Genomic DNA, 27664 nt, shown 5'->3' with positions numbered 1-27664 from the left:
CGGGAGATCCGCCATTGCAGGGAGACGAGATCATCGTGGATAGGAGAGGGAGATATAGGAAAGCAAAAGGGGAGCTATGGCTACGGGTAATGATGGCAAGGTGAGGGTTTTGGTATTTTCTTGAGTTTTAAATTTGGGTTCTTGATGATTAAGCTGGTGTTTTGGGGGGAAAAGCTTAAATTAAATCATGATGAATGAAACCCTACCCCCTTTTTTTTTACCCCTTTAATTAAAGAAAAGTTGCTTCTTTTTTACAAAGGTCGAGAAAGAGGTAGAAACCACCATTCCTGTTACCATCCGAAAGCTATATTCATAATAAACCATCAAAAATTGCCTTCCCATTACGGGAACTTGATTATTATACTTTTCATATCTTTACATGTCTGAAAGAATCCACCCAATTTACATCAACATGAATCTAGTACACGATACGCATATACAATGAATCGAGTTTAATTCGTATGCTTCTTTCGCTTACATGCGAAAAGTAACATTATCCAGTAACATCATCCTACTTATACAACAATGTTAATATCCTCCTGTTGACAATTCGTCAATCGTCTACGTAAGTTACATATACTATATATACTACAGGCTTCAACTGCATCAAATGTGCCAATTGACATAACGGCATCAGTTAGGTAAACTCCTAATGGCAAGCCAATTTCGACATGCTGCCAGCGGAGAGTGTAAAATAATCTAAAAAAACTGTGCTGATGATAACCGCGTTTAGCGCCTTAAGGGCTTGGCTGAAGATTTAGTTGTCGGGCTGGATGGAGATTTAGCTGTCTGACTGACTGTGCTCTTTCTCAGAACTGGAAACCAAAAAAAAAAAAAAAAATTGCAGTAAGAAATATGCTAAATCAAATAAGATGTAAGACATGGCATGTTCATGGAATTTTTCATACAGCAGGAACAAACAAAAATAAATGCCACATTAGCAGCTTTGCAATCAAAACCTACTTCACATTTATAAAAGACAGAAAAACAGAAATAGAATTGACTACAACTGTTATCCCCTTTAAATAAATGCATCAAATATCTCAGAACAAGTGCGTGTAACTAATTGACTAGGGACTTGAGCATTGCAGGTAGAGTGGTTTCTGAACATGCATGAATATTCAGCCATTTGACCGTAACAAAAACAAAACTCAAATATTTTTCTCCACCTTTTTCCTTTAAAAAATCCCTGGCATTTTGAGTTGTCTGCATGGATCATTTTTCTCCATTCAGCTTCATTTATGTCCAACTATCATTCCTATCACTCTTACAACTAGAGTGCATCTGATTTCTTTTGCACGTGCCAAATGATGCCCACACCATCTCAAACTTCTAATGTGGACGCATTCTTTATCCAAATTGAATAATAGTGCTATGTTCAGATTATGTCTGAAACTAATTTGTATGCTCCATAGTAGCAAAAGTTAGCTGTTGAAAATATGGTAGGGTATGAAAGTAAACTTTTAACGCATGGAAAGCAGACGTTTATTACAAATACAGAAGGACATCAAACGCATAGCATTTTGAAGAACACTCACCTGGAGATTTCACAGGATCTTTTAATTTTGATCTCACAGATGTTGTCTGTCCAGTCCTTGGCAGAAGTGGTTTAGGCACACGTGATGGAACTCTGGCCCTGCATTTAAGATGTGTATCGATGTTATAAGTCAAAAGACTTGGAAAAACACAATCTTTGAAATCTATAATTATCTTAACCATGATAATAAGACATCTCGTATCATTTAAAATTTATTTTGACCGTTAGTGTTGAGAAATTATTTTGGCCGTTTAAGAGACGGATAACAGTATAAAGCTCAGTTTTTGCACATAAAAATTTATTAGAACATAGCAAATGGTAGAGTGAACCATTCAATAACCTAAGATGTAAGCTTTTTATTATGAAGTATCTACAAAATTGGTTATACTCACATTTTTTCTCTTGTAGCGTCTGATGATTTGCCAGCTTCAGAGTTGGACTCAATAGTTGAACTATCAGTTTCGGCTCCCATAGATATGTCACTTAGTCTTTCCTCAGAATCTGCATAAGCAAAGCCCAATATTCACCATCACCAAGAGAATTGTCACTCTAGGTTTAAGATGAAGAGGAGGGGTTCTCACCCATATCCTTCTGATACTTTAAGTCATCCACAGACTGCTGAGAGCTATTCTCTGAATACCTATCACTGAATTCAGAGAAGTTTTCAGTATCCGAGGCACTCCTTTCACTAGATCTTGCCACCCTTCCACTAGCCAGTCGCTGCTGCCTACTTGCAAGTGAACTGCCAGAAAAGGATGATGAGTGCCTTAATGAGTTGCTTCCATTGCCAGCTCTAAGATCTTTGAGCAGTTGCAACTCTTTAATTTCCTCATCTTTCTCTGCAATTTTTCCTGTAAGGGATGCCACCTGGCAGTCCAATTTACTTGATTAATTAATCAAATATACAATTTTGAGATGATAGTTAGCTGTATAATGTTACATTATTTGGAGAAACCATTTCAGGAATACATAAATAGGGGAGATGGAGCTTATGATCATCTCTTCACAAAAAGGGATATAATGAATAGAGTAAATGAAACATAAGCATTGTGTTTGCCAATAGTGTATAGTACGTACTCTTCAGTTGTAAAGTCATTGACACAAATTAGAACTTTAGAAGTATTTTCCTTATTGTCTTTGCTTTTTCATTTGTGAAATGTGTTGCTATCATGCACAATAGTGCAAGTGTTAGCCTGCTTTAGATGTTTAAAGCTGTAATCTCCTTCGAGGACACTTACCTCGATTATGTCTCACAATTTAGTAGTTAACGGAATTTAAAAGGTACGTGTTAGAAAGAAAAGGACGAGGTCATGAAACCTGTTCCATCAAATCTTTGACATTTTTGCCCTCTTTGTTGCTCTGTGCAGCACCCAACTCTACTCCAGATACCCTTTCTGCAAATTTCAGTGTACTTACTGTCTCTGAAAATGAGGCTAAATCCGGATTTACCTGTACAAACATTAGTGTCTTTGCATGCCCGCCTGTATAAGATGATTAAATTATAAACAATTACAAGGCCACATCATTTAGAAGTAAATAATAAAAAGTAGGTACCTAAGGAACTTTGAAGAACTTGTGTCAGTTTGCTATTTCTGTATGGAACATGACTGCTCTTTTGTGCTAAAGCAAAAATGACATCACCCAGAGCAGAGAGAGACTTGTTGATGTGCTGTGCTTCCTTAAGCCTGTCTCCTGTTACTTCAGAGCGATCCACCCTCTCACTTCCAGCAAGATCGACCAGATGAAGAGAACCACGTGAACTTGATCCAGTTTTCAAATCCTTGCCCTCGACATGGATAGTAACAATGCTGAAATACAAACAAATGTAAATCAGTGCAATGTAAATGTTTTAGAAGTTGTGCAAAAACATAGTTGAGAATTAACCTGTGAGATCGGCTACTTCTTTCATTCATAGCAGTTGAACTCATTGCCCTGTTTGATTGTCCAAATTCCATCAATTCCATGACATCTGAGGTTGATTTAACTGGAAGCATACTCGCATCGGGAACAGCAACTCCTTTGGATTGAGGAGCACTTAAGATCCCAAGTGTTCGCAAGTTAAAGAGGACAATTTTCAGAACATTATGTGGCATAAAATATTTTAAATTATATCAAAATTTTATGTGGCAAAAATATTAACATTTTTTTCATATTAAACAATAAACTCTACAGAAGACCCTTCTAGGATTCTAAAGAAAATATGCATGAAAGGATATCTTTTTTGTGAAGCATTGGTTGTGAGGAGATCACGAACTTGTTCGTTATATATTTCGACCATCTGAACGCCTATTTCGTACAAGAAAGTGTTTTTTCTAGAGTGAGAAATATGAAAAAGGTCATTTAGAGCTCGATAATTAACCCCCCATTCCTCTTTCGTTGGTGAATTGGGCCCACTCTGTAAAAAAGATAAAGATTTAAAACACAATGTGTCATTTTTAATGCTATTGAAAAAAATAAAGCAAACTATTTAATAACTACATTTGTACATTTTAAAATGAGCAGAAATAGGGGGGAAAAGGCATACCATTGTATATGTTTTGCCAGAACCAGTTTGACCATATGCAAATATACAAACATTGTAGCCATCAAGAACCGACCGTACTAAAGGTTGGATATTTGAATACACTTCCTCTGTAAAAGTTATAACAAAGATGAATCAAATGATGGTGCTTAGTAGTATGAAATAATATATCCTCATCTATCTAATAAATTCAATGTTTATGTTGAAAGACATATAGAAGGGTAGATACAATAAATATGCATAAACAGAAAAATGAGAACCTTGAGTGGAAGCTGGACCAAACGCCTTATTAAAATTGAACATCCGACGCCCATCTTTTCCTTGTTTAGAGGGATTTACAACAACTACTTCACCATTTTCTCCAACATAATCAACACTTGTTGACTTTCTTTTTTGACCGGGAAGAAATGGCCTTATGCGACAAAAGACTCTTATATTCCCTAATCAAGTGATCAAATTGGTTTAGGAACAAAAATACAAATGATGAAGTTTAACAAACTGTGAAATGATATACAAATACATCTGCTTGATAGGAACCTTTTAATTCTTGGACCTCATTGAACAGTCTCCGATTTTCTGCTTGAATTGTATGATAATTCTCAGCAGCATCTACTAGTACTTTTAGCTTTACACCTTCATTAAGGATAACCAAACATGTTAAAAAGGATTAAAAAACCCGAAGCAAGAAAAGTTTAAATGCAAAATACTTATACCAAAGTTAGTCATTTCTTCCCTCCATCCTTTTTGTGTTCTGATAACTTCTTGCTTGATTGATTCAGATGCTACCCTCATACTCTGACAAAGAACAGAAAGTAAATTGAAGATACAACAAAATGGATCGTAGCAAGATATACAATGACAAACCTTGACAGATTGTAGTTGGGAGCCTATGAAGTTCTGAAATACATGTTCTTTCCTGTTCAACTTCTGAAATTTTGATTCTGAGAATGTCTCTAGCTCTCTCGTCCTCTTTCTGGATTCTGCCAGGAGGGATTCAGCCTCCTTTATTCTCTCCTCTAATTTTGCTTTGATTTCCTCTGAATTTCTCTGCAATTGCTGACAGCGGTTTTCATATGATTCTTTAACAGTTTCAAGTTCCTGCTTTAACTTTGAAATCATAGTATCACTATCTTCTTTCTCCTTCATCAGTTTATCCATATCTTGATCACCATGTTTCTTGCTTTCTTCAACTTTTGTCTTCTCTGTCTGCATTTGGATAAGAACTATACATTTAAGAGGATCGCCAGAGTAATGATGGTCTAAGTGGAAACAATAGATTGATTGGACAAAACAATGGATCCAGAAAAGCTAAGCATTCAGCTAAATTGATTGTTAAGGGTGAGGAAATTATCGCAACAAATTTATCAATAATGTGGTTTGTTTGTGAGACAAGAATCAGACCTTTATCTTCTGGAGTTGGTTTGAAACTATCTGGCACAATAAACAAGAGATTAGTTTTCCCCCCCTTCAAGTATAGCAGATACAGCTTAAATTTGTGAACAAGCCAATTTTGATCAATATTCGTAATGTACCTGAGTTTCTTCGCTTGTACCAGAAGCTAATGTCTCAAGTACTCTTATTCTTGATTGATATTTCTCTTCACGTGCTTTAATTAGATTAGTTTGCTGCGGATAGAAAATATGGTTAAAACTAAATATAAAAATGATGGAGATAGTAAAACTGTGATGAGCTTTCTTACACATCTTATATGATCTGCTTGAGTTGAAATGCGACGCTCGATTTCTTGTATAACTTTCCTCAATAGGCAAGCTACACGCTAGATGGAGAAAGAGTTACTCGTCTTAAAATGTGCCAAGATTGACTCACAACTAAGATTTAACTGCCTCAAAAACTTATTCACGAAAAGGAAAAGGAAAAAAAAGGTACTCATGATAAGGTGTCATAGCATAAATTGATTCACCATACATGAGGAATTTCCCCATTCTTCCTCTCGATGCTTCCATCGAGAATCCCATTAACAACACCTAGAAGTGACTGTGTTGGGGCATTCTGCATGAACAGAAAATTGTGTTTCAAAGTAAATCAACATAAATAAAATCAATGGGCACAATTTATGGTGACTTCTTATTAAAAAACTTACATCTAAACTGTTTGATTTCATCATTTCCGAGATCTTGGCAGCAGGAAGATCAGAAAAGCGTCCTTGTTTTGACTGGAAAACCTCGTGGAGCTTATTTCCGGCAGGATGCAATAATGCAGCCGACGATTCTGTGTGATAATTGTAGTCAGAAGAAAGTACAACCCTCTCTCAGCTTTTTGATAGTTTTTGATAGAAAGAGACACGTACATTAATTTTCCCCACTTTTATTCTTTTCATTATTATTATTATTACTATTGTTGTTGTTGTTGTTGTTGTTGTTGTTTATTTATTTATTATTATTATTAACATTTTTTTTGGGTGAGTGATTTGGCAAGGGGATGGAATGGTCCTGCAGCCTGCTACTAACTTTTCAAGAGATGGGAATGAGTACTTTTTGGACATCATGAAAAAGTAGAAGCCCATAACGGACATATTTGAGTAATTAAGATGCACGAAGAGGACACTGAAGAACTTTGCATGATGCACGAAGAGTTTCTTACTATCAACTGCCTTCTCAGATATGTGGCAAGCCCTTCCCCTGTCTTTAGCCTGCTTGACCAGGAATTTGACACCTATTTTGAGGATTGACGTTAGGTTGACAACCGATAATTCCCCAAAACATGTATGAAGCTTTTGCCCATAGCCAATTCCATATTTTGATAGGAAAATTCAGGTGCTTATATAACTAATTGTCGATGGCGATATATGCACAGACGGAAATAGAATAATAAATATCGAGATATTTCAAAATACTGTAGCCTGTAGAATAATAATGTCTCATTTTGCGCTTTTTGGATAACTCAAGCTCAAGGTGAAGGATACGGTCATCACATAATCAAGAGTCATTACTAGACATATTTTGTGAAAAAAATTACTTCGATTTCAGATATTCTAAGAATAGAATTCACCAACGTGCCTGACATGAAAGAGTTTCGCAAAGCATTCTGGAGTTTCGGTTCTGAAATGCTCCGTTTCATCTCATCTCCTGAAACTGGCGACTTAGGGTCGTTGTTCCTGGGGTTTCCGTGTGACTTCTCATCTCCGGAGATTGGTGACTTTGGATCGCACTTCTTTCTTTGCTGGCTTCCATACTTGGTGGCATCATTAAGTCCATCTTTCCCATTACCACAAATCATGTCCCTGAGCGATAAGAGACAGTCCACAACAGGAGACATAGATCCCTGATGCAATTAAAAGGTAAATAAGCAGGAAATTAAAATTAAAATAAATAAAAAATGTCAGTAACAACAAGCAATCAGACTAGGAGTTTAAAACAGAGTTAGGAGCCTAGTTCAATGCTTAAAGCCTGTCATGATATTCTCGGTCTGCAATAAATTGATAATGTCTAATTCCATCTCTACGATGACTGATTCCCTTATGTAGCCTATCATATTCGTCTGATTGCCCTCTAGTTTACATATCAACAAATTATTGGGGAATTCTTGGCATATACATATGAGAACAACAATCTTAAACAAGCGAGTTCCTATTCATACTGATCGAGCCAGGTAATATATATCGAGACAGATGAAAACACGTGCACACGCCCATTATAGACCGAATTATTAGGTGGAGTTCATATCAATATATAACTTTCAAGATTACCTGCTCCAAATCCGACACGTTGAATCTAGGCAGGCCCATTTCATCCACAGCTGAAAGGAACCTATTCACATTATATAACCTCTGCTCCGAGGATATAAAAACGCCCCTCTGACTCTGCATTAAGAACCCATATGAGACCTCTAACTGCAAATACAGTTTTAGAATTGTGCGTGTGAGACGAAGAAGAGCATTCAAATGTTCAATCACCTCTATCGAAGCCAGATTCTTCCCATTAAGAATAGCACACAAAACCACGCCATCCGACATTTCCTCTCTCAGCTCCTCCTCTGATGCATCCAATGGCATGAGGAAATCCGGGAACAACTTGTTCAGCCACTCAACAAGTTGCGATCTTTTCATCGCTGATTCCAAAGGAGAAACGTAAAACTTTTACAACATTAAAATTAAACTTTTTTAAAATAAAAACAAACAAACACAAATAGAGAGATATTCCTCACCCGCATCAGCTTCAGCATTCACGCTCTCCATTCTGTGACTGTAATCTGCCATGCTTTTTTCACAATGTAGGTCAAGATTCATAAGATAGCTTCATATCAAACCCTAAAATTGACACCAAAGTGAAGATCGAAGAGATCAAATTCCTCCGAGATCTGATCGGATCGGTGCAATGTCCGAACAGGATCGGGCCATTCGTCGACGGGAACCCTAGCTAGGAGATGTAAGGGCCAAAATTATGGGGACCGACGCTGCTTCTCCCTCTCATTTCTTTCTTTTTTTCCTCGCCTTTTTTCGTCGTAGTTTTTGGCTTTAACCGGCTCCGCGTCTCTCTCTCCCCTTAAACCGCGGGGGTCATGATGCTATTTTTATAGGGTCTTGTTGTCTCGAATCCCGATGTCGGAGAGGCGCGAGCTTTGGATATTTTGGGAAACACCGGTGGGGACTTCTCTCTCCCCCCCGCCCTCCTCGCCTCCTGCATCTGCATGGCTCCAAATGGATGAACGAGAGGTGTTCGCTCAGAAATGCACTGGATTTGGGGCTCGTGTTTTTCTGAAGTATATTACAAGAATGCCCTTATATAAATATGTTGTTATTAATATTGGTGCTGATTAAGGTTGGTAACGAATGAGGAGGACGTGTTTATTAGCTGCCAGCGCGTTTAGAGCATCTCCAACGGTTTTCCAAAAATTTCTCCAACGAAAGTCATATTCTCCAAATTATTTTTGCTCCAACTCTAACAGCTTCCCCATTTTGAAGAATTCTGCATTTAGTACAATAATAAAAACATTCTGCATCCCTATTTTGGGATGCTCTTATGCATTGGAACCGCCCTCATGGTTTTTTTTTTTTTGTAAATATGGATTTTGTTTTATATTTATTTTCTCCCCCAACCCGTTTTGAAGAACGTGTTGCATTTATGACAAAACATTCCCCAAATATTTGAAGAATGCGCCAGATTTGGGGAAGACTCCCATTTTTTCTCCTCCATCTCTATTTTGGGGAATGAGATGGGGAATCTGTTGGACAAAAAAAAACCAAAAATTCTTCAAAAGTAAGAATACCAATAAAATGGGGAAGTTGTTGGAGATGCTCTTATTTGCACCTACATAAACCTACACAAATTATTTCTCACGTTTGATGGAGATGACACCCGTGAAATTAAGGGAATCATAATAAGCGCAAAAATTAACTCTATGTGAGATTCATAAAATAGCCTGAAGGGTACAAGTGAATACACAATCAATTTGATATTGCTTATTTTTATCTGCTTATTTTTTTTTTCAAGAAGTAGCCAATAATTGTATTTGATGAATTTTTTTGACGTGCTGATTGAAACTGCTTATGCTTTTAAGTACGTATTTTTAGAAGTAACTTGCGTACGCTTTTAGAAGCAGCTTCTGGTTTTTTATTATATATACCATATTTTCCTTGTATCTTTTTAATAATGATCATTAAGCGAAGTTCTACCGAACATCTTAACTACTTTTTAAACATCTTTTGATATTTAATTTCTAAACTGCTATTTTTAGTAGCTTATTATATAAGTTGCTTTAAAATTTGCTTTTGCAAGCTACTTACTATAAGCCCCAGCAAAACCAAACTGACTCTTGGACTATATAAGAGAGAAGCTACAAAGAAGGATGGAATCATCAAACAAAGTCTCGACAGGACTCACCGTCCCACTCAGAAATAAAACCTCTTAGCCGAACAAGAAATACTCAAATCATTTTCAACAGGGAGGACGAAAACTGCTCAGTTTTCTACACACATCTCACTAACAATTTTAACTCAGTATATATCGCATCGGTGCAATCAAGAAATGTTGTACCAGTGCAATCTCCGAGAACATATTTTGTATCAATCTCGTCACCAACTTTAATATCTGCGTTGGACACGTGTTGCGATCTGTTTAGTCGCCGCGTGTTTGTCTACAAAAGAACCATACAGGGGCAAACCATGATCTCCACCATCTGTGCTGCTCAGTTTTCGACTGGATGAATTAATCTAAGAAGTCGTAAGAAGTAACAACCAACGCAGGCGATAAACTTCAATGTAAGATCAAGCAAAAACAGGTGAAAGACAAAAGGATGAATCCTTCAAGGAGTAAGTAGTGCTGTTTATGCTGCAAGTGTACCAGTAACCTCTTATCAAACGGTCATGAGTGGCACCATAGATCCTCACTCAACCTCATAATTGGCAATTGCAGTGCTGGGGCAAATTCTCTAAATTTCACAAAAAAGTTAAAAAGAAAACAAGAGAAAGAGATGGTATCTCGTAAATGTAACTCACCTGCATAATGCGTGCAAGCACTGTGTCAACTGGTCCTGGGGAGCACAACGCCAATCTTTACTTTGATTGAAAATTCCTCTTCGTACTACTACTTCTGGGTTAGCTTGAACAGGTCAGAAGTAAGTTATCCTAAAGAGTGGCAATATCCAGCATCATCGTCGACGATTCATGCTGACTTTCTAGGATCTGAAATATATCCCACAATAACTTTTTAACTATGAGCAGCAGCAGCCCTCGTCAGTCTTCGAAACAATCATCACAACCTCGTACATTTCACGTTGTTCTACAATTGCTTTTAAGCAGGAACATCAGCAAAACCAAACTACCAATGGCAGCTAGGACAGATTAGAGGAAGACAATCACACCAACACCTAAGCATCCAGATCACTCAAAGATCTATAAGTCAGTGACTACATATAGATAACAGGTAATTAACTGGCGGCTCTGATGCGCTGCTCCTTGATCAGTGGTATTTCCCAAATTTGGAAGTGTGAGCTTGAGTTCCAATCCATTTTGTATTATACGACAGCTCTTACCCAGTAACCAAGTTTTCGCAAAAAAGAGTATCTTCAAATTGATTCTAGGTATGCCCCAACTCTATTTGAAGGAAATTCTTAACTTTAATACTTATAAATTATAATGCTCGACATGATTTTGAAAATAAAAAAAGAGAGATTGGACTAAGCGAGTTACAAGTCAATGTTCCTTGTCCCTAAACCCATTTGGCTAAAAAATGTCAAGAAGGCTATTTTGGGATTACACGTGTAATTTAGAGGGCTTCATGGCTAAAAAAGTTTTAACATCCTTCACACTTTTAGAATAGCAATAGCATAGTGTATGTGCAAGGCACGTAGTCAAATTTAGTGAGAGATAAAAATGCTCCAAAAAGAAAAATGCTAAATACTTGTTAATTTTCACATAGTTTGAGTTGAGTGTCCTAATATTACAAAACCCACAAACTATTTGAATTAATAAAATCACCATGAAAAAAATAAATGTACTATAATCTCGTATTATTCCGGTCAAAACAAGGAACTAACTTCAATATCAGTACATAAATAAAAATCTCAATTGATACAAACCAATTGAAAAAAGAAAGCTACTATATCCTCGAAGCTGGTTATTTCATTCAAATGAAAGAACTTCGATCCCAGTATATCAATAAAAATTGCAAGTAAAGAAAAAAAATAACGCTCCTATATTCTCATAGTAGGTTATTCCATTCAAAAAATAACGCTCCTATACGATACATGAACAAACATGATTTTGTGTCAGTTAAAAGAAAAAGGATCCCATTTCGGTTGTGTCGTATACACCGAAAAATACTATTTATTAAAATGAAGAATCTTCTAAAATGCAAGTCTCAAAATCAGGTGGTTACGTCATATACACCAAAAAATACTAGTTACTAAAATGGGGAAAAAAAAATCTTCTAAAATGCACGTCTCATAATCGGGTAGCAATGGTGTCTGCAATTATTATCTAAAGTGACTGAGTTCATGCATCCACTCATGCGTATAATAGCATAACAAGTAGCTGAACGGGGAAACTGAAAATAAAAAAAGAGAGATTGGACTAAGCGAGTTACAAGTCAATGTTCCTTGTCCCTAAACCCATTTGGCTAAAAAATGTCAAGAAGGCTATTTTGGGATTACACGTGTAATTTAGAGGGCTTCATGGCTAAAAAAGTTTTAACATCCTTCACACTTTTAGAATAGCAATAGCATAGTGTATGTGCAAGGCACGTAGTCAAATTTAGTGAGAGATAAAAATGCTCCAAAAAGAAAAATGCTAAATACTTGTTAATTTTCACATAGTTTGAGTTGAGTGTCCTAATATTACAAAACCCACAAACTATTTGAATTAATAAAATCACCATGAAAAAAATAAATGTACTATAATCTCGTATTATTCCGGTCAAAACAAGGAACTAACTTCAATATCAGTACATAAATAAAAATCTCAATTGATACAAACCAATTGAAAAAAGAAAGCTACTATATCCTCGAAGCTGGTTATTTCATTCAAATGAAAGAACTTCGATCCCAGTATATCAATAAAAATTGCAAGTAAAGAAAAAAATAACGCTCCTATATTCTCATAGTAGGTTATTCCATTCAAAAAATAACGCTCCTATACGATACATGAACAAACATGATTTTGTGTCAGTTAAAAGAAAAAGGATCCCATTTCGGTTGTGTCGTATACACCGAAAAATACTATTTATTAAAATGAAGAATCTTCTAAAATGCAAGTCTCAAAATCAGGTGGTTACGTCATATACACCAAAAAATACTAGTTACTAAAATGGGGAAAAAAAAATCTTCTAAAATGCACGTCTCATAATCGGGTAGCAATGGTGTCTGCAATTATTATCTAAAGTGACTGAGTTCATGCATCCACTCATGCGTATAATAGCATAACAAGTAGCTGAACGGGGAAACTAAACTAGCCTTTTACGAAAACGAGACACAGTGCCTCTGGGAATAAAGAAACCAAAGGTTAAAGAAAGGAAAAATCACATGGATGGAGAAAGATATTTAACAAGAGAAGTGAGATTCACTTTCGAAAATGAATTTTCTGATCACAATTAAACAATGATACATACTGCTTTCGACCAAGTTACGTACCTTTTTATTTATGCAAAATCGAAAGTGGATGCATCTCATGTTAGATCTTATCAGATAAGTGAAATCCTGCTAAAGTAAATTTCTAAAATCAGAACCCGTAACTTGATTTTGTTTATGCTAACCAGCCATGTCAGCGGCATCAGCCTTAAAAGATTGTAATACAACCATGCTACGCGGAGCATGATGCCATGGTAAAAATAGAGGATTAGCAAAGGGAGATCGAAAGAGATCAAAGCGTAAATCCTAGAACACCCGCAAAATTGTACCTTCTCCATGAACATAAACAGATTATAATTGTGTAATGACAAAATATGGTTTCTTTTTTTTCTTTGGTAGCCTCCATCAGATACAGCTGATCATGATAAATAACCAAACGAAATGACGATCTTCTCTTAAAAGAAGAAGACTTATATCCTCTGAAGGAATAGAAGAAAAATACGAAGATACTAGTGCTATGGTGCCAAATAAAATCTGACGAGAATTTCATATACCAAATTATGGGAGCACAAAAGCAACAATATTGCATTTGCATCTCGCTAACTGCAGGAGACCCTGTTGAAACAAAACAAAGCTAAGGATCAAGACTAACAACAATACAGCCCACAAAATAATAGGAGAACATACCTTACGCGCATTCTTCGGATTATATGTCCAAACAACATATGCATCTGAATATTTCGTACCCCTCCTTCCTCCAAACAACGTATGCATTTTCCAAAATGCAGAAATAGGGAAAATATTCCACTTAAGAGCCCCATATATCCAGATTCTTAATATATCCAAACAACATATGCATCTGTTTATATGGTACCCCTCCTTCCTCCTATCAAATTAGGTTCCGTTGAAACACATTCCCGAGTACTGGAGCGTACACACAACCACCAACAAAACTCTACAAGTTCCCCTAGACATGGGAGAAAACCTAAGCAAAATGGTAAAAGAATTGACAGCTTACCATTGGAACTACATTTATACAATCTAGGGGTTTTGGTTTTTCATTGCATGGTCTTAAAACTACTTCAGAAATACGCGCAAAAACTTCAAATGTTGTGCCTGCTCATAAAATGAGTAAGCATTTGCCAATAATTTTTCAGACTTCTCAGGGTCAAGAACCAAAGTATTTAGTCTGCAGAAACTGACAACAATAGAATAAGCTACTGTCATCGATAACTTATTGTCATATTACGTTAGCAAAAAGTATAAAACATTTAAAAATTAAAACCCACCTCCTGGTCACAAGTGAAGAACATATCTATAACTATACAAACTTGACCGATAATTAAGGATGCCCACCCAAGTTATATTTACAGTCAGGCAAGGGCATACCAAAACTGCTGACAATGACTCTGTAACATGTGTTAGTTGTAACTGGAAGTATATGATGGGTAACTATATGTGAGGCTCATACATCAAAATTATTTAAACCCTAAAGCCCAAAAGGATGGCAAGAAATCCCCTTGCTAACAGGCTTTAATAACCTCCAAAACGCCAAGTTGAAGATAGCGCTAAAACATGAGCGAGCAATGCCTTTGCCATCACAAACTTTTAACTTCAAGAAACTGTTCGACCATAGCAAACAGATGCAAGGTATAGATTTTTCGCCCACTTTTCCTGCAAGAGGTGAATAAAAGTTGTAATTATCAGATATGGAATCATGATATTTGAATGATTATCGACCCCAAAAACACACACAATGATAAACCAGCAAATGCAAACCACCTTCACATGTTGGCTAGGAAAAGCTGATGTCCTAAGTGTTTCTTGCGTTTCATCTGAAGGTTTCCTTCTGGGTACACTTAAAACAAGTGCAGCTTGATCCCATGTAGCAGCAGTTGCAGTTATGCGATAGCCATTGTCCCATCTTCGATGAATACCTTCACTGGGGTACAGGAAGTCAAGTTCAACAACCTGGAGAAAGGGCATAGCTAAATGAGTAAACACTCCAGGATTCAGGTTCCATATATAATAATAAGGGTTAACTGCAGATAGATCCCCTGTACTTTCAGCCAAACGCGGATAGACCCCAAGTATTTCCACTGGTGCGGATCGACCCCTTGTAGGGTCTATCCGCACAAAAAGAACTATCAGGGAGTCCATCCACAATTGGTCTATAGTACAGGGCGTCTATCCACAATTAACCTTGATAATAAAGTGTATGCAAAGTAAAGACTATAACCTGATCTGAGAAGCCTGCATTCCGCGACATGACAATTCCCCATCTGGTGCCTGCAGTTGCCATGGAAGTAACGTAGAACCCCTCTCTCCATTTTTTGTTTATCCACTTGAACGGAAATGAGTCACTAACTTTATAGGACTGCTGTGCATACTGGGTACCTGAAGGAGAAGCTATATAGAAGTTATAAGCCTTTAAAACAACTTTCTAAAGCACAAACCCCATTATGGCAAGAAACTACATTGAAAACAATACCTTTAGACATTACTACTAAGGAGCTGCCATTGTTTGTCCCTGCTAATGCACTGATGTAATAATTTTTCTCCCACTGCTCCATAATCCATTCCTTTAAAAAAGGGGGACATACAAAACGAATTATTAATGAACAAGGATATAAGTGCAAATCTGTAGATGCCAGAATTGTAGTGTACCAAGGAACTCACTTTGTGAAGAAAATTTTGTGATAGCTCATAAACTTGAGCATTAAAACCAGTTCCTGCATCCATAATCAGAGCCCAGAGATTTGTACAAGAAGCAACACAACTAATGAATAACCCGTCTTCATTTCCTTTCTGTATATGCTGTGCAAACCTACTGTCTGCAACATTATAGTGATACCTGCAATAGAGAGGGGATTAGGAAACAAAAGACTCTTCCATCTGATGATACACCTTGGATTAAATCATATGTAACATGCACCTTTGTTTCATAGGTCTCCGCGCATTGTAGACACTAATCCATTGTGTTGCAGGCATCCCCATGCGAATTTTCTTCTTCGGTTGCTCATCTTCTTCTTCTTCCATCATTAGTCGGCCTCTCTTTTGACCTACCTGATATATAAGCTTTATAGAATTTGATTGATGATTAGATACTAACCAATTTGGGTTAAAATATGACTTTACTTTGTGCAAGAACCAGATTTGATTTGCGTAATGAGATAGGGGAAATTGATGCACCTTTTGAGCACCATCAGTGTTGATCGGCCTAATATCTGGATTTAGACCCACTATGCCATCGAAAAGAGAAATGAACTTGGCATAATTAGGCTCTTCATCGAACTTCAGATTGACAACATACTCAAGAAATTGTCTGAATGGATGAGGGCAAAAGCAACACAGAATCTCTGGGGATGTCGCCATCTTCTTCTTGCAGACAAGGAATCCTTTATTTTCTCCCTATAAGAACAAAATGACAGGACAGCTGAAACAAGAGAAAATTAAACAAAATGATTGTTTCCAAGGAATTCAATAGTTGTACCTGATAACCTTGCCAAGGTAAGCGGCCACGAAGAAGGAATACAAGTGTGTAAGCAAGAGATTCTAAATCATCTCTCCTGCTCCCTGTCCTTCCTAAATGAGCATGTGCACTAGCATAACGCACTGTTCCTCTGCAATATCGAGTTGTTAAATAATGAGCTACATTTAAATGTTGAAACAAGTCCTAATTATAACAGCACTAGCAGTGTCAAACTAAAGTTACCAACTCACCTGAAAACATCTGGTCTTTGATCATACTCAACATGCTGACCTGTAGAATTATCCTTCCATCTAGTGGCTGATATTTATATATCACAGCAATGACAAAATAAATTAGGTGAGAAACAATTTCCAGAAATACATACATCTCTTCCAAATTGTGAGAAATATCATAATACCTAAGCCAAGATCGACAAGAAAGAGTTTCTTCTCCTCAGGACTCCCATGTGGTCCAAGTAGAAAGTTCTCAGGCTTTACATCCCCGTGCACATATCTGACATAAGCAGTTGTTAACAATAACGACTAAATAAACACAAATAGAGCTGAAGAAATTCAATATTATAGTTTAAATAGTGAACCCACCCTTTAGAATGCACCTTCTCTAGAATAGAGATTGATTCAATAGCAATACAAGCAACCATTTCTGTTGACATTCTGCACACATCAGGGAAAAAAAAGAGAAGGAAATAAAACTCAAGATGTCAAGTTTAAGAAAACATGAATTGAAAAAAGGGTTTTTGATACAAAACCACCACAAAAAATAGTGGCTTTTCGGAAAACCACTACAATTTTTTTAATTTCATAGAGCCACCAGGAAATATAGTGGTTTTTCGGAGAACCACCACAAATTTTTTTTCTTTTCATAGAACCATCATGAAAATATGCATCCATAACAAAGTGCCACCAAATTATAATTTTGCATCTACATCATGTTAAACTAAATAATTTGCTAAATCCCTAAACTACCCTCATGGTGGGACCCACCAACCCATTATTCTATTTTCTCAAACCAACAAAATACCTAAGCACCGTTGATGACCCAGATAGTTGGGAGGTTCCAATATGGCTACCACTATCTTGGGTTCGATTCCTGGTCGCCTCATTATCGAAAAAAAACAAAAAAAAAACAAAATACCTTGTTTCCCTCTAAAACTTTGTTAACTCCCTCAAAAAAGTTTTAATTCCCTCCAAATACCCCACTCATACTCCCTAAAATTTTGTCATAATGAGCATTTATGTCATTTTATGCTATTGTTTAATAAAATACAGATGTAAATTATGACTTGGTGGGGCTTTATAAAAGATTCATATTTTCATGATGGTTCTATGAAAAATAAAATTTGTGTGGTGGTTTTCCAAAAAAACCAATATATTCTATGGTGGCTCTGTGAAAATAAAAAAATTATGGTGGTTCTCCGAAAAACCACTGTATTTTGTGGTGGTTTTGTATAAAAACCCCTTGAAAAAACAATTGAATATTAGGTGCAGAAACTCACGCATGAGAGTTATTATTCCAGACATCCCACAAACTAGGGCCCAACATATCCATCACCTACGCAATCAATGGTCTAATTATAGCAGCATGTATAAACATAACAAAAATAACTCATAACCAAGAAACCTATGTGTATTGTTCATTACCATGACATAATAGTCCCCTTGACGCCCCTTGTAATGGACATGAGGCACCCCATGAATACCACCAAGAGTACTGCATAAATGAAGGTCAGTATCACACATGCCCCGTCCTTAGATTATCAACACCAATTCAGAGTATAAGCCATAAGAACACTTACGTGTATACTTGCCATTCATAAGGTGGTCCATAGTTACAACCTTTACTGCTTCTGTGTTCAAACTTTAGTGCCACCTGAAAGCATAAATGAGAAAATTAATGGAGTCAACAGTTGGTTGCTGACGTATTCTTCTTGGAGGACAAGAATTGCTAAAGTTGATCTAGAAATACAACTAATCAGATAGCACACCTCAATAGCACCCGACCCTGTTATCCTATCATTTGCATTAGTAGCTGAAATACGACGACCAACATACACTTGTCCAAATCCCCCTTTTCCAAGTTTCCTTTCAATTTTATATACTGGTGAATTTGCAATTTGAACCTGTACAAGAAAACTCTGATCTGAGTACAAATGCAAATTTAAAACAGTACATAGAAGGGCATTATCAACTCTACATGGGCATATTAATATGTCAAAATAAATATAAGATAATCATCATCATAATAACCTAGCACATTAAAGCATCACGAAAAATTCCCTGATGAAAAGAAAAGCGCAAGAATTTCCAGTATGTCCCTCTTCCTTAAGAAACACTATACTTATCACTATCAGTAATGCTACCAGTCAAATGCTGAAATACTTACAGTAAACAAGGAGCAAAGAAAACTGCAAATGCGAGAAGTGGGGAAAAAAGGTTAACCACACATGGTAGATTATAAGGGTTCACATGTAGGTCGGCTTTCTGGAGGAGAAAGATTACAGATTGATGATCCAAACCATTCAGTATGATTGAAACTTTTAAAATCCATGTTTATAAAAAATGGCTTGTAACAGCCTCAGCAATAAGTTCAAGTCATCTAATTTCTAGAACAGAAAGTATTTCCCAACATCAGAAAGTATTTCCCAACATACTTTTAAGCCTCTGCTAAACTAGACTGAAAAGTCATATAGGCAGAACCCTGGATTTCCCAATATTAAATGTTAAAGAAATATCTAGAACCCATGTGGCACAAAAAAGTTGCACACATTCTAATTTTTTAAGGTTTCCTGGGTTTTGAAAGCCGCAAATTCATAATTTGACATGCATCTAAGCCACCCTCATAGTTCTGAAGTTCCGGCCAAATATATGAAACCAACGAAGAAACTGGTCAACCCAACTGAGCATAGATCCACTTTTGACTCTTAGTGACAAGGATAGTAGACTAGTAGCACACTCGTAGACTCCTTTTGAAAGGCTGGTAAGCAGCAATTATCCTATCACATTATCCACTAAAAAACCTCCAGCATATTTTATATCCTTTTCCAAAGACAAGGACCTCCAAGCCCCAGAAATGAGTTTCATCAACAATATCGGGCAGCAATGTGGTTTAGTGCCTTAACTATAAACTTGGCAAAATTTTTACTCACACCTGTATATCTATTGCTATTATTAAGAGACAGCGCCCTTTTGGTTCAAGTTTTTGGTGTTCTGTCCCTATGATATGCAAATAAAAAAAATTCCAATAGGCATCCTCAAAAACTTACAGTGATTTAATTTTATGCGGGGGACAGTTTTGGTAAATGAAAATAATCAAAGCTATCACCAAATTTGCATAACTGCTCCCGTCCCCGACATTCAAATGACCAAGTCTCAAAGAAACTCCCCAGCAATCTACTATCATCATCCTCCTCCAACGTCTCCTCAAGAACAAAAAAACACCATTCCCATTATTCCCCAAAACTCAATGAGAAAACCACCCTTTCTCTAATCCAATTATTCTCAACTCTAACTTCACCAACAGCACCATCCATGCATAAACCACAAGGGGAAAAAAATCCAAAACCAACTTATCTATACCATCTTGCTTCTCTCTGTCAACCATGTCCAATTTCATCCAACTCACGAGCAGTGGCATGTAAATATAAATTTAGTTTAGTTATTAATAGTCTTTTGCAGCATCCAAGACTATTATGCAATACTTTTTAGACTTCTATTTATATTAGCATAGGTTTTAATAGTACTTACTTTCCATTGCAATTCTCAACAATACTTTTACATAGGAACGAGACACATTTGTTCGGGATAACTTCTTCTAACTTATCTGCTTATTTTATTTTATTTTACAGGAAAAGTAAAGCACTTGGCACAATAGGAGTTCTGTACATTTTTTGTGAAAGTAAAAGAGTAAGTGAATATAATATATGTTCAAAACCGCAGCCTTTCCACTGTAATATTTTATGGTATTTGAACGGTTTTTATTTAGTAGCGAGCATGTTCTTGCTATACTTGAATAATATTTGTCTAAAGTCAGTTATCTAATAAAATAAAATGTGAACTCCGTCCATCCAAATTAATATATGGCAATATGTTAAAAAACTGTACGAATTTGGAGGTAAATTACGTACTCTGGGAAAATATTTTCTTTATAATGAATTATTATTTTGTGAATTGCGATATGTCATATACTCATATCAATTTTGGCAATAACTTGTATATAGTTGATACGAAAACAAGTATAAAACCCTAATTTCAAATAAAAATAAAAATAAAATAAAAATAACCTTTTCAGGCAACGGAGCTGCGCTCTCATCCTCAGGCTCTGGATTCTTATCAGCGCTCTTCCCTCCACTATCAAAATCATCCATTCTCCTCTCTCCAACCCCTTCCTCGTTAAAACTATTCCTGATGATCTCCTCGGCCTCCAGATTCAATTCCTCGCCGTCGACAGCTGGATGCTCATACGTCACAACCGCCGCCGTCTCCGTCGCCCTCCGATTCCTCGACGCCCCCTGGACGGTTCCTTTTGCGGCGCTACCGGTGTTCGGATTTCGGGTTCGCCCGTCCGTCCGCAACCGCACGCAGAACCGGCATCCAATCTCATGCCCGATTACGGCCGGCGACCGCAGTCGGATCTGCCGAAAAACCCTAGCTTGATTAGGGTTAGGGTTTTGGCGGGATTTTGGAACGCGCGTCGGAGAGTAGAGAGGGAAAAGGAAGAGAAGGAAGGAGAAAATAATTGAGTTGAAATCCGCAGAGTCGGAGAGGAGAAAGGATTTTTCAGCCAGGCGGTCAAGGTAAAATTGGAAATTGGGGGATTGGTCTTTGATAGCAGAGAGGTATTGCCTAGCGCTATTGCATTGACGAAAAAAAAGCCTTGCGTCTTTTTGCAAATGCATACCCTCACAAATTTTTTAAATTTTAGTTACGGTTTATCCATTACTTCTTTTTTGGGGGGGAAATACCGAGGCGAAAGAGGAGGAATCACGAGGTAAAAGGTCGATGGAGATTAAAATTTTAACCAGCATTTGTGGATAGATACGCTGAAGGATGGTCTTATCTTATATCATGATAATATTAATGAACTGCCATGTAAAAATATTTGGAAAAATTGCTTCAAGACCCTAAATTTATATTTTCAATATGCTATAGTCCCCCCAACTTTCAAACATGTGCTGCAGCCCCACCTTTTTGAAAAAATTATTAAAAACCCCTCTCCCCAAGTTCCTATGCAAACTTTATACACAATCCCCATTTTACCCTCCCCTACACACCCCTCCTCCTCCTCCTCCGTTCCCCCTCTGCCTCCGCCCCGCCTCCCTCCCCTCCCCCTACACCTCCGTCCCGAGGAACTTCACGTGGGCACATTAATGTTAACTCTTTTTCTGTAACATGTTAACTCTTTTCTGTAACATGTTAACTCTTTTCTATTAACTGTTAACTCTTTTCTGTAACATGTTAACTCTTACAGCTAATATGTTAGCTGTAAGAGTTAACATGTTAGCTGTTAGAGTTAACATGTTAGATATAAGAGTTAACATGTTAGCTGTAAAAATTAACATGTTATCTGTAAGAGTTAACATGTTACAGAAAAAAGTTAACATTTTACAGAAAAGAGTTAATATTTTACAGAAAAGAGTTAACATGTTACCGAAAAGAGTTAACATGTTACAGAAAAGAGTTAACATTTTACAGAAAAGAGTTAACATCCACTGACATAAGAAAGAGGAGGGTAAATTCGGGATTTAAATCAGCTGATATGTCTAATCATGAGCTGGCATGTCTAATCAAGTGCTGAAATGAGCTGGAATCATGATGGAGGGGCTTGGCCATATTTTTTTCAAAAAGGAGGGGCTAAAGAACATTAAAAAAAGTTGGAGGGGCTAGAGCATATTGAAAATATAAATTTGGGGCCTAGAAGTAATTTTTCCAAAATATTTTATACAGCCATTAATAAATTTTATTAGAGACAGATGGAGATAATAACATTGCAATATAGAGAATAACTTTTAACTTAATAAATATTAAAATATAAAGTTAAAAATTGAATTGATATAATGTTAATGTTGTACTAATTTAGAGCTGAAGTGGCTTGTATCAAGTTCTTATTTCTCCTCGTATGGTTATTTATTGTAAATGTCCTTATATATTGAATTTAGACTCAAAAGCCTTGATAGACTTTAATGTTAATAATTTCTTAGAAAAGCTATATAATTCTGTAAATTTGACATCCTTTAATTTCTTCATGCGTCAAATAAATTGGTTTTCATTTTATGGGCCCCCGTCGCATAATTCGGCCTGTTTTCTACAACGAGTCTGATGAAGGTGCTGCTCATTCAAGCCCTTTATGTGCTCGTTGGGCTCCGAATTGGCCTGTTATAACTAATACGGGCCTGATTTGATGGCTCATTGTTTTAAGAAAACCAATTTATTTGACGCATGAAGAAATAAATTTGTAGTATGTGAATTTACTTTCAGAGAACACTTTGTTTGCATCCTTAGTCTTTAGTGTAGGGGTGGAAACAAACCAAATAATTAACAAACAGTTCGATGGTTGCTCAAGCAAACATTTGGTTATTTTCGATTCAATAGTTTATTTAATACTAAACAAACAATTTGTAGTATGTGAATTCATTAACAAATAAAAATTAAAAATTAACCAAATGTATATTCAATTTGTTTGCTTATTAAATATTTATTTAAATTTGATCGCTTATAATTTGTATAATCACGCACATGAGGTTATATTTTAAACCCACTTATCATTTCTATTTAAGTTTTATATATTAATTTTGAGAGACTCTCAAATCATTTGTTTAATGAAATAATCTATTTGTTTAGCAATAAAAATATATGCTTTGATATCGATAAATATTTGTGAATGTTCATGAATATTTATCAAATAATAAGTATTCGAGTTTAATTTTGAAAAACACCAGATATGGAGGGCCAACTAGGGGATATCCTCTGGTAGCATACAACTAATGAGAAATTTCCATATAAAGGAGACACTCTATAAAATCTTTAACATGGAAGAGAATGGTACATGTGTTACACCATCAATATATATTTAGTTGTTTATCATGCTGGCTTATGCGTTTATATTAATTTCCTGATTGATTACACTCTTTTTTACTGTTTATACTGATTTAAATTTGATATACGAAGACCCGTGCGGCCTACCCTTGACTAAAAACTATGTTGTTTCGAGGTTAGTTTTAATTAATATGATAAATTAATATTAATATCAGTGTTTTTATAAATCAGCACAACAACAACAATAACAACAACTAAGTCTTTATTCTAAATATTTGGGATTTTTATAAATCGGTACAAATATTTAAAAATACAAGTATGATTATTATCAAACTTAAAAAGGCATAATACGCTTCTTCTACTTACCCCTTTTTTGATTTTTTTTTTTGTTATTATTTTTTTAAACACAGTTGGATATTATGTCACTAGTAAAAGGACAGGGTTTGGCAACCAAAATCAACATCTGATCTCCACGGAATCAGTAGGAAAATGACTTCCCAGGGCAACGGAGCAAAATACTTGGCGAAAATTTCGACGGAAGAATCTTTCTTAAAGCTCTAACGGAAATATTTTGTAAAGATGATATTGATTTCGAACACGAAAGAGATTATGGAATAAATGTTAGTGACAAACTTTATACAATAAATCGTATTTATTATTTGAAGTTGGTCGCAAGTGCTAATGAGTTGGAGACGACGCATCAAAATGATTTTTGGAGAATACTGAAGATTTTTTTGCCATCGATGCAAACTGCGAAAAGTTGAAGTTAAGGTACTGCGTTCTGTATTTTTATTCTGATGCCATCGGAGGAATATTATTTTTTTCAATGAGCAAGGTGGTAGCACCAAAATAAGTTATTTAGGGTAGAATATGGTATCACAATGAAATATATTTTTAACATTAATTGTGTTGTTATGTCCTGCCTTTTGTTCGGTCGATAAAAGGAGTCTTCCTCTCTATCTGAAAATGAAGAAGAAATAATGCTACTTGTGCTATTTTGCTACTCCCTTAGAAATAGAAAAATAGAAGATCTCGTGTTTAAATTAATAAAATAAAAACTTAATGACAGTACAAGTGTCTAATATTTGTTTAGTAGGCCAAATATCTCTTATATGGTTGGATATTTTAATTTCAAAACTTCATGAGGGGCAGGCTTCCCATACCACCCTCACATGAGGGAAACTTCACAAACAAAAAAGCAATTAGATTATCATTATCATCGTTAGTTAAAATGGAAGGGACAAAGCATTTGATGAGAAGACAAAAAAAACATAGAAATTAAAGATAAGAAAACATATTTCTTATAATAAGTTGAGCGTTTGGTTACCAGTGTGTTTTTTTCGTTTCTGTTTTTTTCTTCACAAAAACAATCACACGCGTTTGGGAACTAAGCTGTTTTTTTAAGCTGACCCTTCACCAAGTCCAAAAAATCCACGCTTTCCTCAAAACACCTAAAAGGTGTTTTTGAAATCTGTTTCTTTTTCTCCCCCAAACCCCCGATGCCCTTTTCTCCCCCCAGACCCCTGATCCCATTTTCCCCTCAGCCCTAACCCTCGTCGTCGCCTCTCCGAATCGTCGCCACTCCGCTGCCGCCTCCGACCGTTGCCGCCTCCTACTCTCCACCACATCCTTCGCCTCAAGTCCAAGTTGCAGCGGGAGATCTTGGACCTCAAGTCCAAGCTGGCCTTCCTCCGCCTCAAGTCGCCCCTCGACAACCACCATCTCCGCCTCAAGTCCCCCCTCAACAACCACCACCTCCACCACTCTGAAATCGCCACCCCCGACCCGTCGCCCAGCCATTGTTCTTCCCCTGAAAATTTGGGAGGTAATTTTTTTAATGGGTTTGAATTTTTGCTAATCATCTATGTTCATGTAGATTGTTTGAATTTTTCTAAGTGGGTTTTGTATGTGGATTCGTTTGTACAATTTTTGGTCAATAATTCATTTGAGTTTGTAGACGAATAATTCTTGTGTTTTGGTTACCAGAAAACAAGTTTGAAAAATAAACACCATGATATGTTATTTTTTAAAAAAACATTACAAAAAAAAAACACTTTGGTTATCAAATACACTCCAAGATTTCTTGTGTTTGATTCGCTTGTTAAGAGTAAAAAGAAAATATCTTCCCTCGCTTTTATTCCGCCTGATTTTCGCACGTGATACGCGGCGCGAGGCACACGTTCTCCAGCATCCGACTGCCACGTGTGCTGCCAGCCGACCACGTGCATGCTGACCCGAGATCACGTGATTCGCGTTGGGCCCCACCGGCGAGATATAGATGGGTAGGAGCGCGAGAAAGCAAACAAAATATAGTGTCATAAAAAGCTGAGAAATTGTGATTAAAAAAAATGTAGCCTCCCATGCCAAGCAATGTTCATTGGGCTTTTTCTTTTCTCTTTTTCAGTCTTTGCTTTAAATCCAAGCAAAAATAAAAATCAAAAGCGGAAAGAGGAGGAGATCGTGCTCATAATGTGGTGGATAATGAGTGTCAGCTGTAAATTGGTGGGCTTTCGTTAATAGTGGTGGGCTGCTTACTGTGGTCAACACTGACAGCTAACGAATATGTAGCCCAGTAGAATGGAAGAATATATTTCTCATAGAATATAGAACACCTTTCATTTGTTCATTAGCATGTATTTACCGATTCCTTCAACTTGGATATTAGTACTTATCAATTTTCAATTCCTTTATCTTGTTTAAAATTTGAACCATGACAATGATAAGCGCTAGACGAGTTGATATAGGGTAGCGCCACAGAATATATTTATATCGGATAATCGGGATTATCTGCTATTCATGATTTGTTCGCAGAGATAAATTTATCCCTCAATAAAAAAATTTCATAAAAAATAAAAAAAATTATGTATTTCCTCTCTTTTTTTTTAAGTCCCGAAAAATAGACTTGACAAAATGGTAAAACTGAAATCATGCTGTTATCACATCTCATGACGAGTACACAAAGCGGGATTTAAGTTAACCAGGGGCGATAGAAGTGGGCTAATCAAAAATCAAGCTAGCTATGTACAATTATACTAGTCACAGAATATATAAATTATCCATCATAGTTATACTAATATTGTTATATTCTTTGGAAATGTAACGAGGAATAATTACGGTTGCAACTGTAAATTATATAAGGACTCTTTAAGCAAAATGTTTGAAGAAATAAGGATATCGAAATAGTTTAACTATTTTCGGACAGCGCCTTGTACCGTTTTCCAATGCCGATTCACATGGGGATTTTCGACGTAGGACCCACTCCTCTGGGTCCCCACTCTATCCAGATACCACTCGACTACCGCCACGTGGCCCTGCCAGCAACCCAATGGCCAACGTGGCACGCTGAAGAAAATAACCGTCGTGCTTAAACGTGGGTTAGGTAAAATTCGAGGATTAAATATTACAACCGGAGAAAAAAGTGAGCGCGGTTCTCAAGGATGCAATACTAATTTTTTTAAAAAAAAAAATTTAATTAAAATTGGCAGAGGAATCGGTGTAGAGACTTGACGCAAATGCACGAGTTGCAGCGACAAAAACTCGGAGATCGGTTCCTTAGGAGAGTTTAGAGCTGAATTAATCACTTAAAATTAAAACTTAACCCCCATTTTCATATTTTCACTTAATCAATAATTTCATATTTAGGCGGTAATTAATTTCTTAATTAACCACTCGTACCTTAATTTATTGCTGTACCTTTTTATTATGCTACCCAAATTACCCTCGATGACTTTCTTAAGGAGGGTTATCTGACAGTGAGCGTGAGGGGCAGGATAGTAAAATAGAGCGAAGAGCGTGTCGACATTGTAAGCGCCTGGCTCGGCATACAAAAGGTTTGCTCACCTTCCCCTTTTTTATTTCAGAATCCTTTCTCCCTTAACAAAATAAAACCCTAGCTCTCCTCCCTCAGCTCTCAGAAACCCTAATTTCCCTCGAATGGAAGCTTCAGACTACGTCCATGGCGGGCACCACAAGGCGGCGGTTGGTGGGGACCACTTCATCGTCGAGGACCTGCTCGATTTCTCCAACGAGGAAACGGAGGAGGATAACGCCGTTAACGGCGG

The 27664-nt window shown here is 36.6% G+C and overlaps 3 protein-coding genes across 8 annotated transcripts in view; 1 reads left to right on the top strand and 2 right to left on the bottom strand.

Moving 5' to 3' along the window:
* On the bottom strand, positions 310 to 8721 carry LOC109846939 (kinesin-like protein KIN-14C). Of its 3 annotated transcripts, XM_020416181.1 has the most exons (23): positions 8223 to 8721; positions 7972 to 8126; positions 7765 to 7878; positions 7076 to 7340; positions 6660 to 6731; positions 6160 to 6287; positions 5985 to 6068; positions 5758 to 5835; positions 5591 to 5683; positions 5460 to 5489; positions 4923 to 5264; positions 4772 to 4853; positions 4596 to 4691; positions 4319 to 4498; positions 4062 to 4168; positions 3754 to 3932; positions 3422 to 3586; positions 3092 to 3345; positions 2855 to 3018; positions 2119 to 2404; positions 1930 to 2038; positions 1539 to 1636; positions 310 to 815 (listed from the first exon to the last, which is right to left on the bottom strand). In XM_020416181.1, exons 1-23 carry the CDS (start codon positions 8302 to 8304, stop codon positions 730 to 732), a joined length of 3249 nt encoding a protein of 1082 aa, XP_020271770.1. In that variant the 5' UTR covers positions 8305 to 8721; the 3' UTR covers positions 310 to 729. The 3 variants fall into 3 exon arrangements, with proteins under 3 accessions (XP_020271770.1, XP_020271774.1, XP_020271778.1); XM_020416185.1 differs by lacking the exon at positions 6660 to 6731; XM_020416189.1 differs by lacking the exons at positions 7765 to 7878; positions 7972 to 8126; positions 8223 to 8721 and having other exon boundaries at positions 7081 to 7198.
* Positions 14263 to 21134, bottom strand: LOC109846918 (casein kinase 1-like protein HD16). 4 transcript variants are annotated; one of them, XM_020416169.1, is made up of 16 exons: positions 20852 to 21134; positions 18557 to 18691; positions 18368 to 18441; positions 18213 to 18282; positions 18068 to 18123; positions 17154 to 17225; positions 16970 to 17064; positions 16803 to 16869; positions 16573 to 16702; positions 16272 to 16490; positions 16015 to 16157; positions 15759 to 15933; positions 15571 to 15661; positions 15319 to 15488; positions 14862 to 15050; positions 14263 to 14753 (listed from the first exon to the last, which is right to left on the bottom strand). In XM_020416169.1, the coding sequence occupies exons 1-16, from the start codon at positions 20933 to 20935 to the stop codon at positions 14694 to 14696; spliced, it is 1830 nt and encodes a 609-aa protein (XP_020271758.1). In that variant the 5' UTR covers positions 20936 to 21134; the 3' UTR covers positions 14263 to 14693. The 4 variants fall into 4 exon arrangements, with proteins under 4 accessions (XP_020271758.1, XP_020271763.1, XP_020271745.1 ...); XM_020416174.1 differs by having other exon boundaries at positions 15319 to 15476; XM_020416156.1 differs by having other exon boundaries at positions 16015 to 16145; positions 20852 to 21079.
* The window catches only part of LOC109829759 (GATA transcription factor 12-like), a 1599-nt gene continuing 1407 nt past the window's right edge, over positions 27473 to 27664 (top strand). Inside the window, 1 exon segment of the mRNA XM_020396790.1 lies at positions 27473 to 27664. This exon segment is cut by the window's right edge and continues 4 nt beyond it. Within this exon segment, the coding sequence (XP_020252379.1) occupies positions 27537 to 27664 (128 nt within the window). The 5' untranslated portion in view covers positions 27473 to 27536.

The sequence above is a fragment of the Asparagus officinalis genome, chromosome 1, assembly GCF_001876935.1.
Source record: "Asparagus officinalis chromosome 1, Aspof.V1, whole genome shotgun sequence".
In the NCBI taxonomy this organism is placed as follows: domain Eukaryota; kingdom Viridiplantae; phylum Streptophyta; class Magnoliopsida; order Asparagales; family Asparagaceae; genus Asparagus; species Asparagus officinalis.
This window is presented reverse-complemented; position numbering and strand designations above follow the sequence as displayed.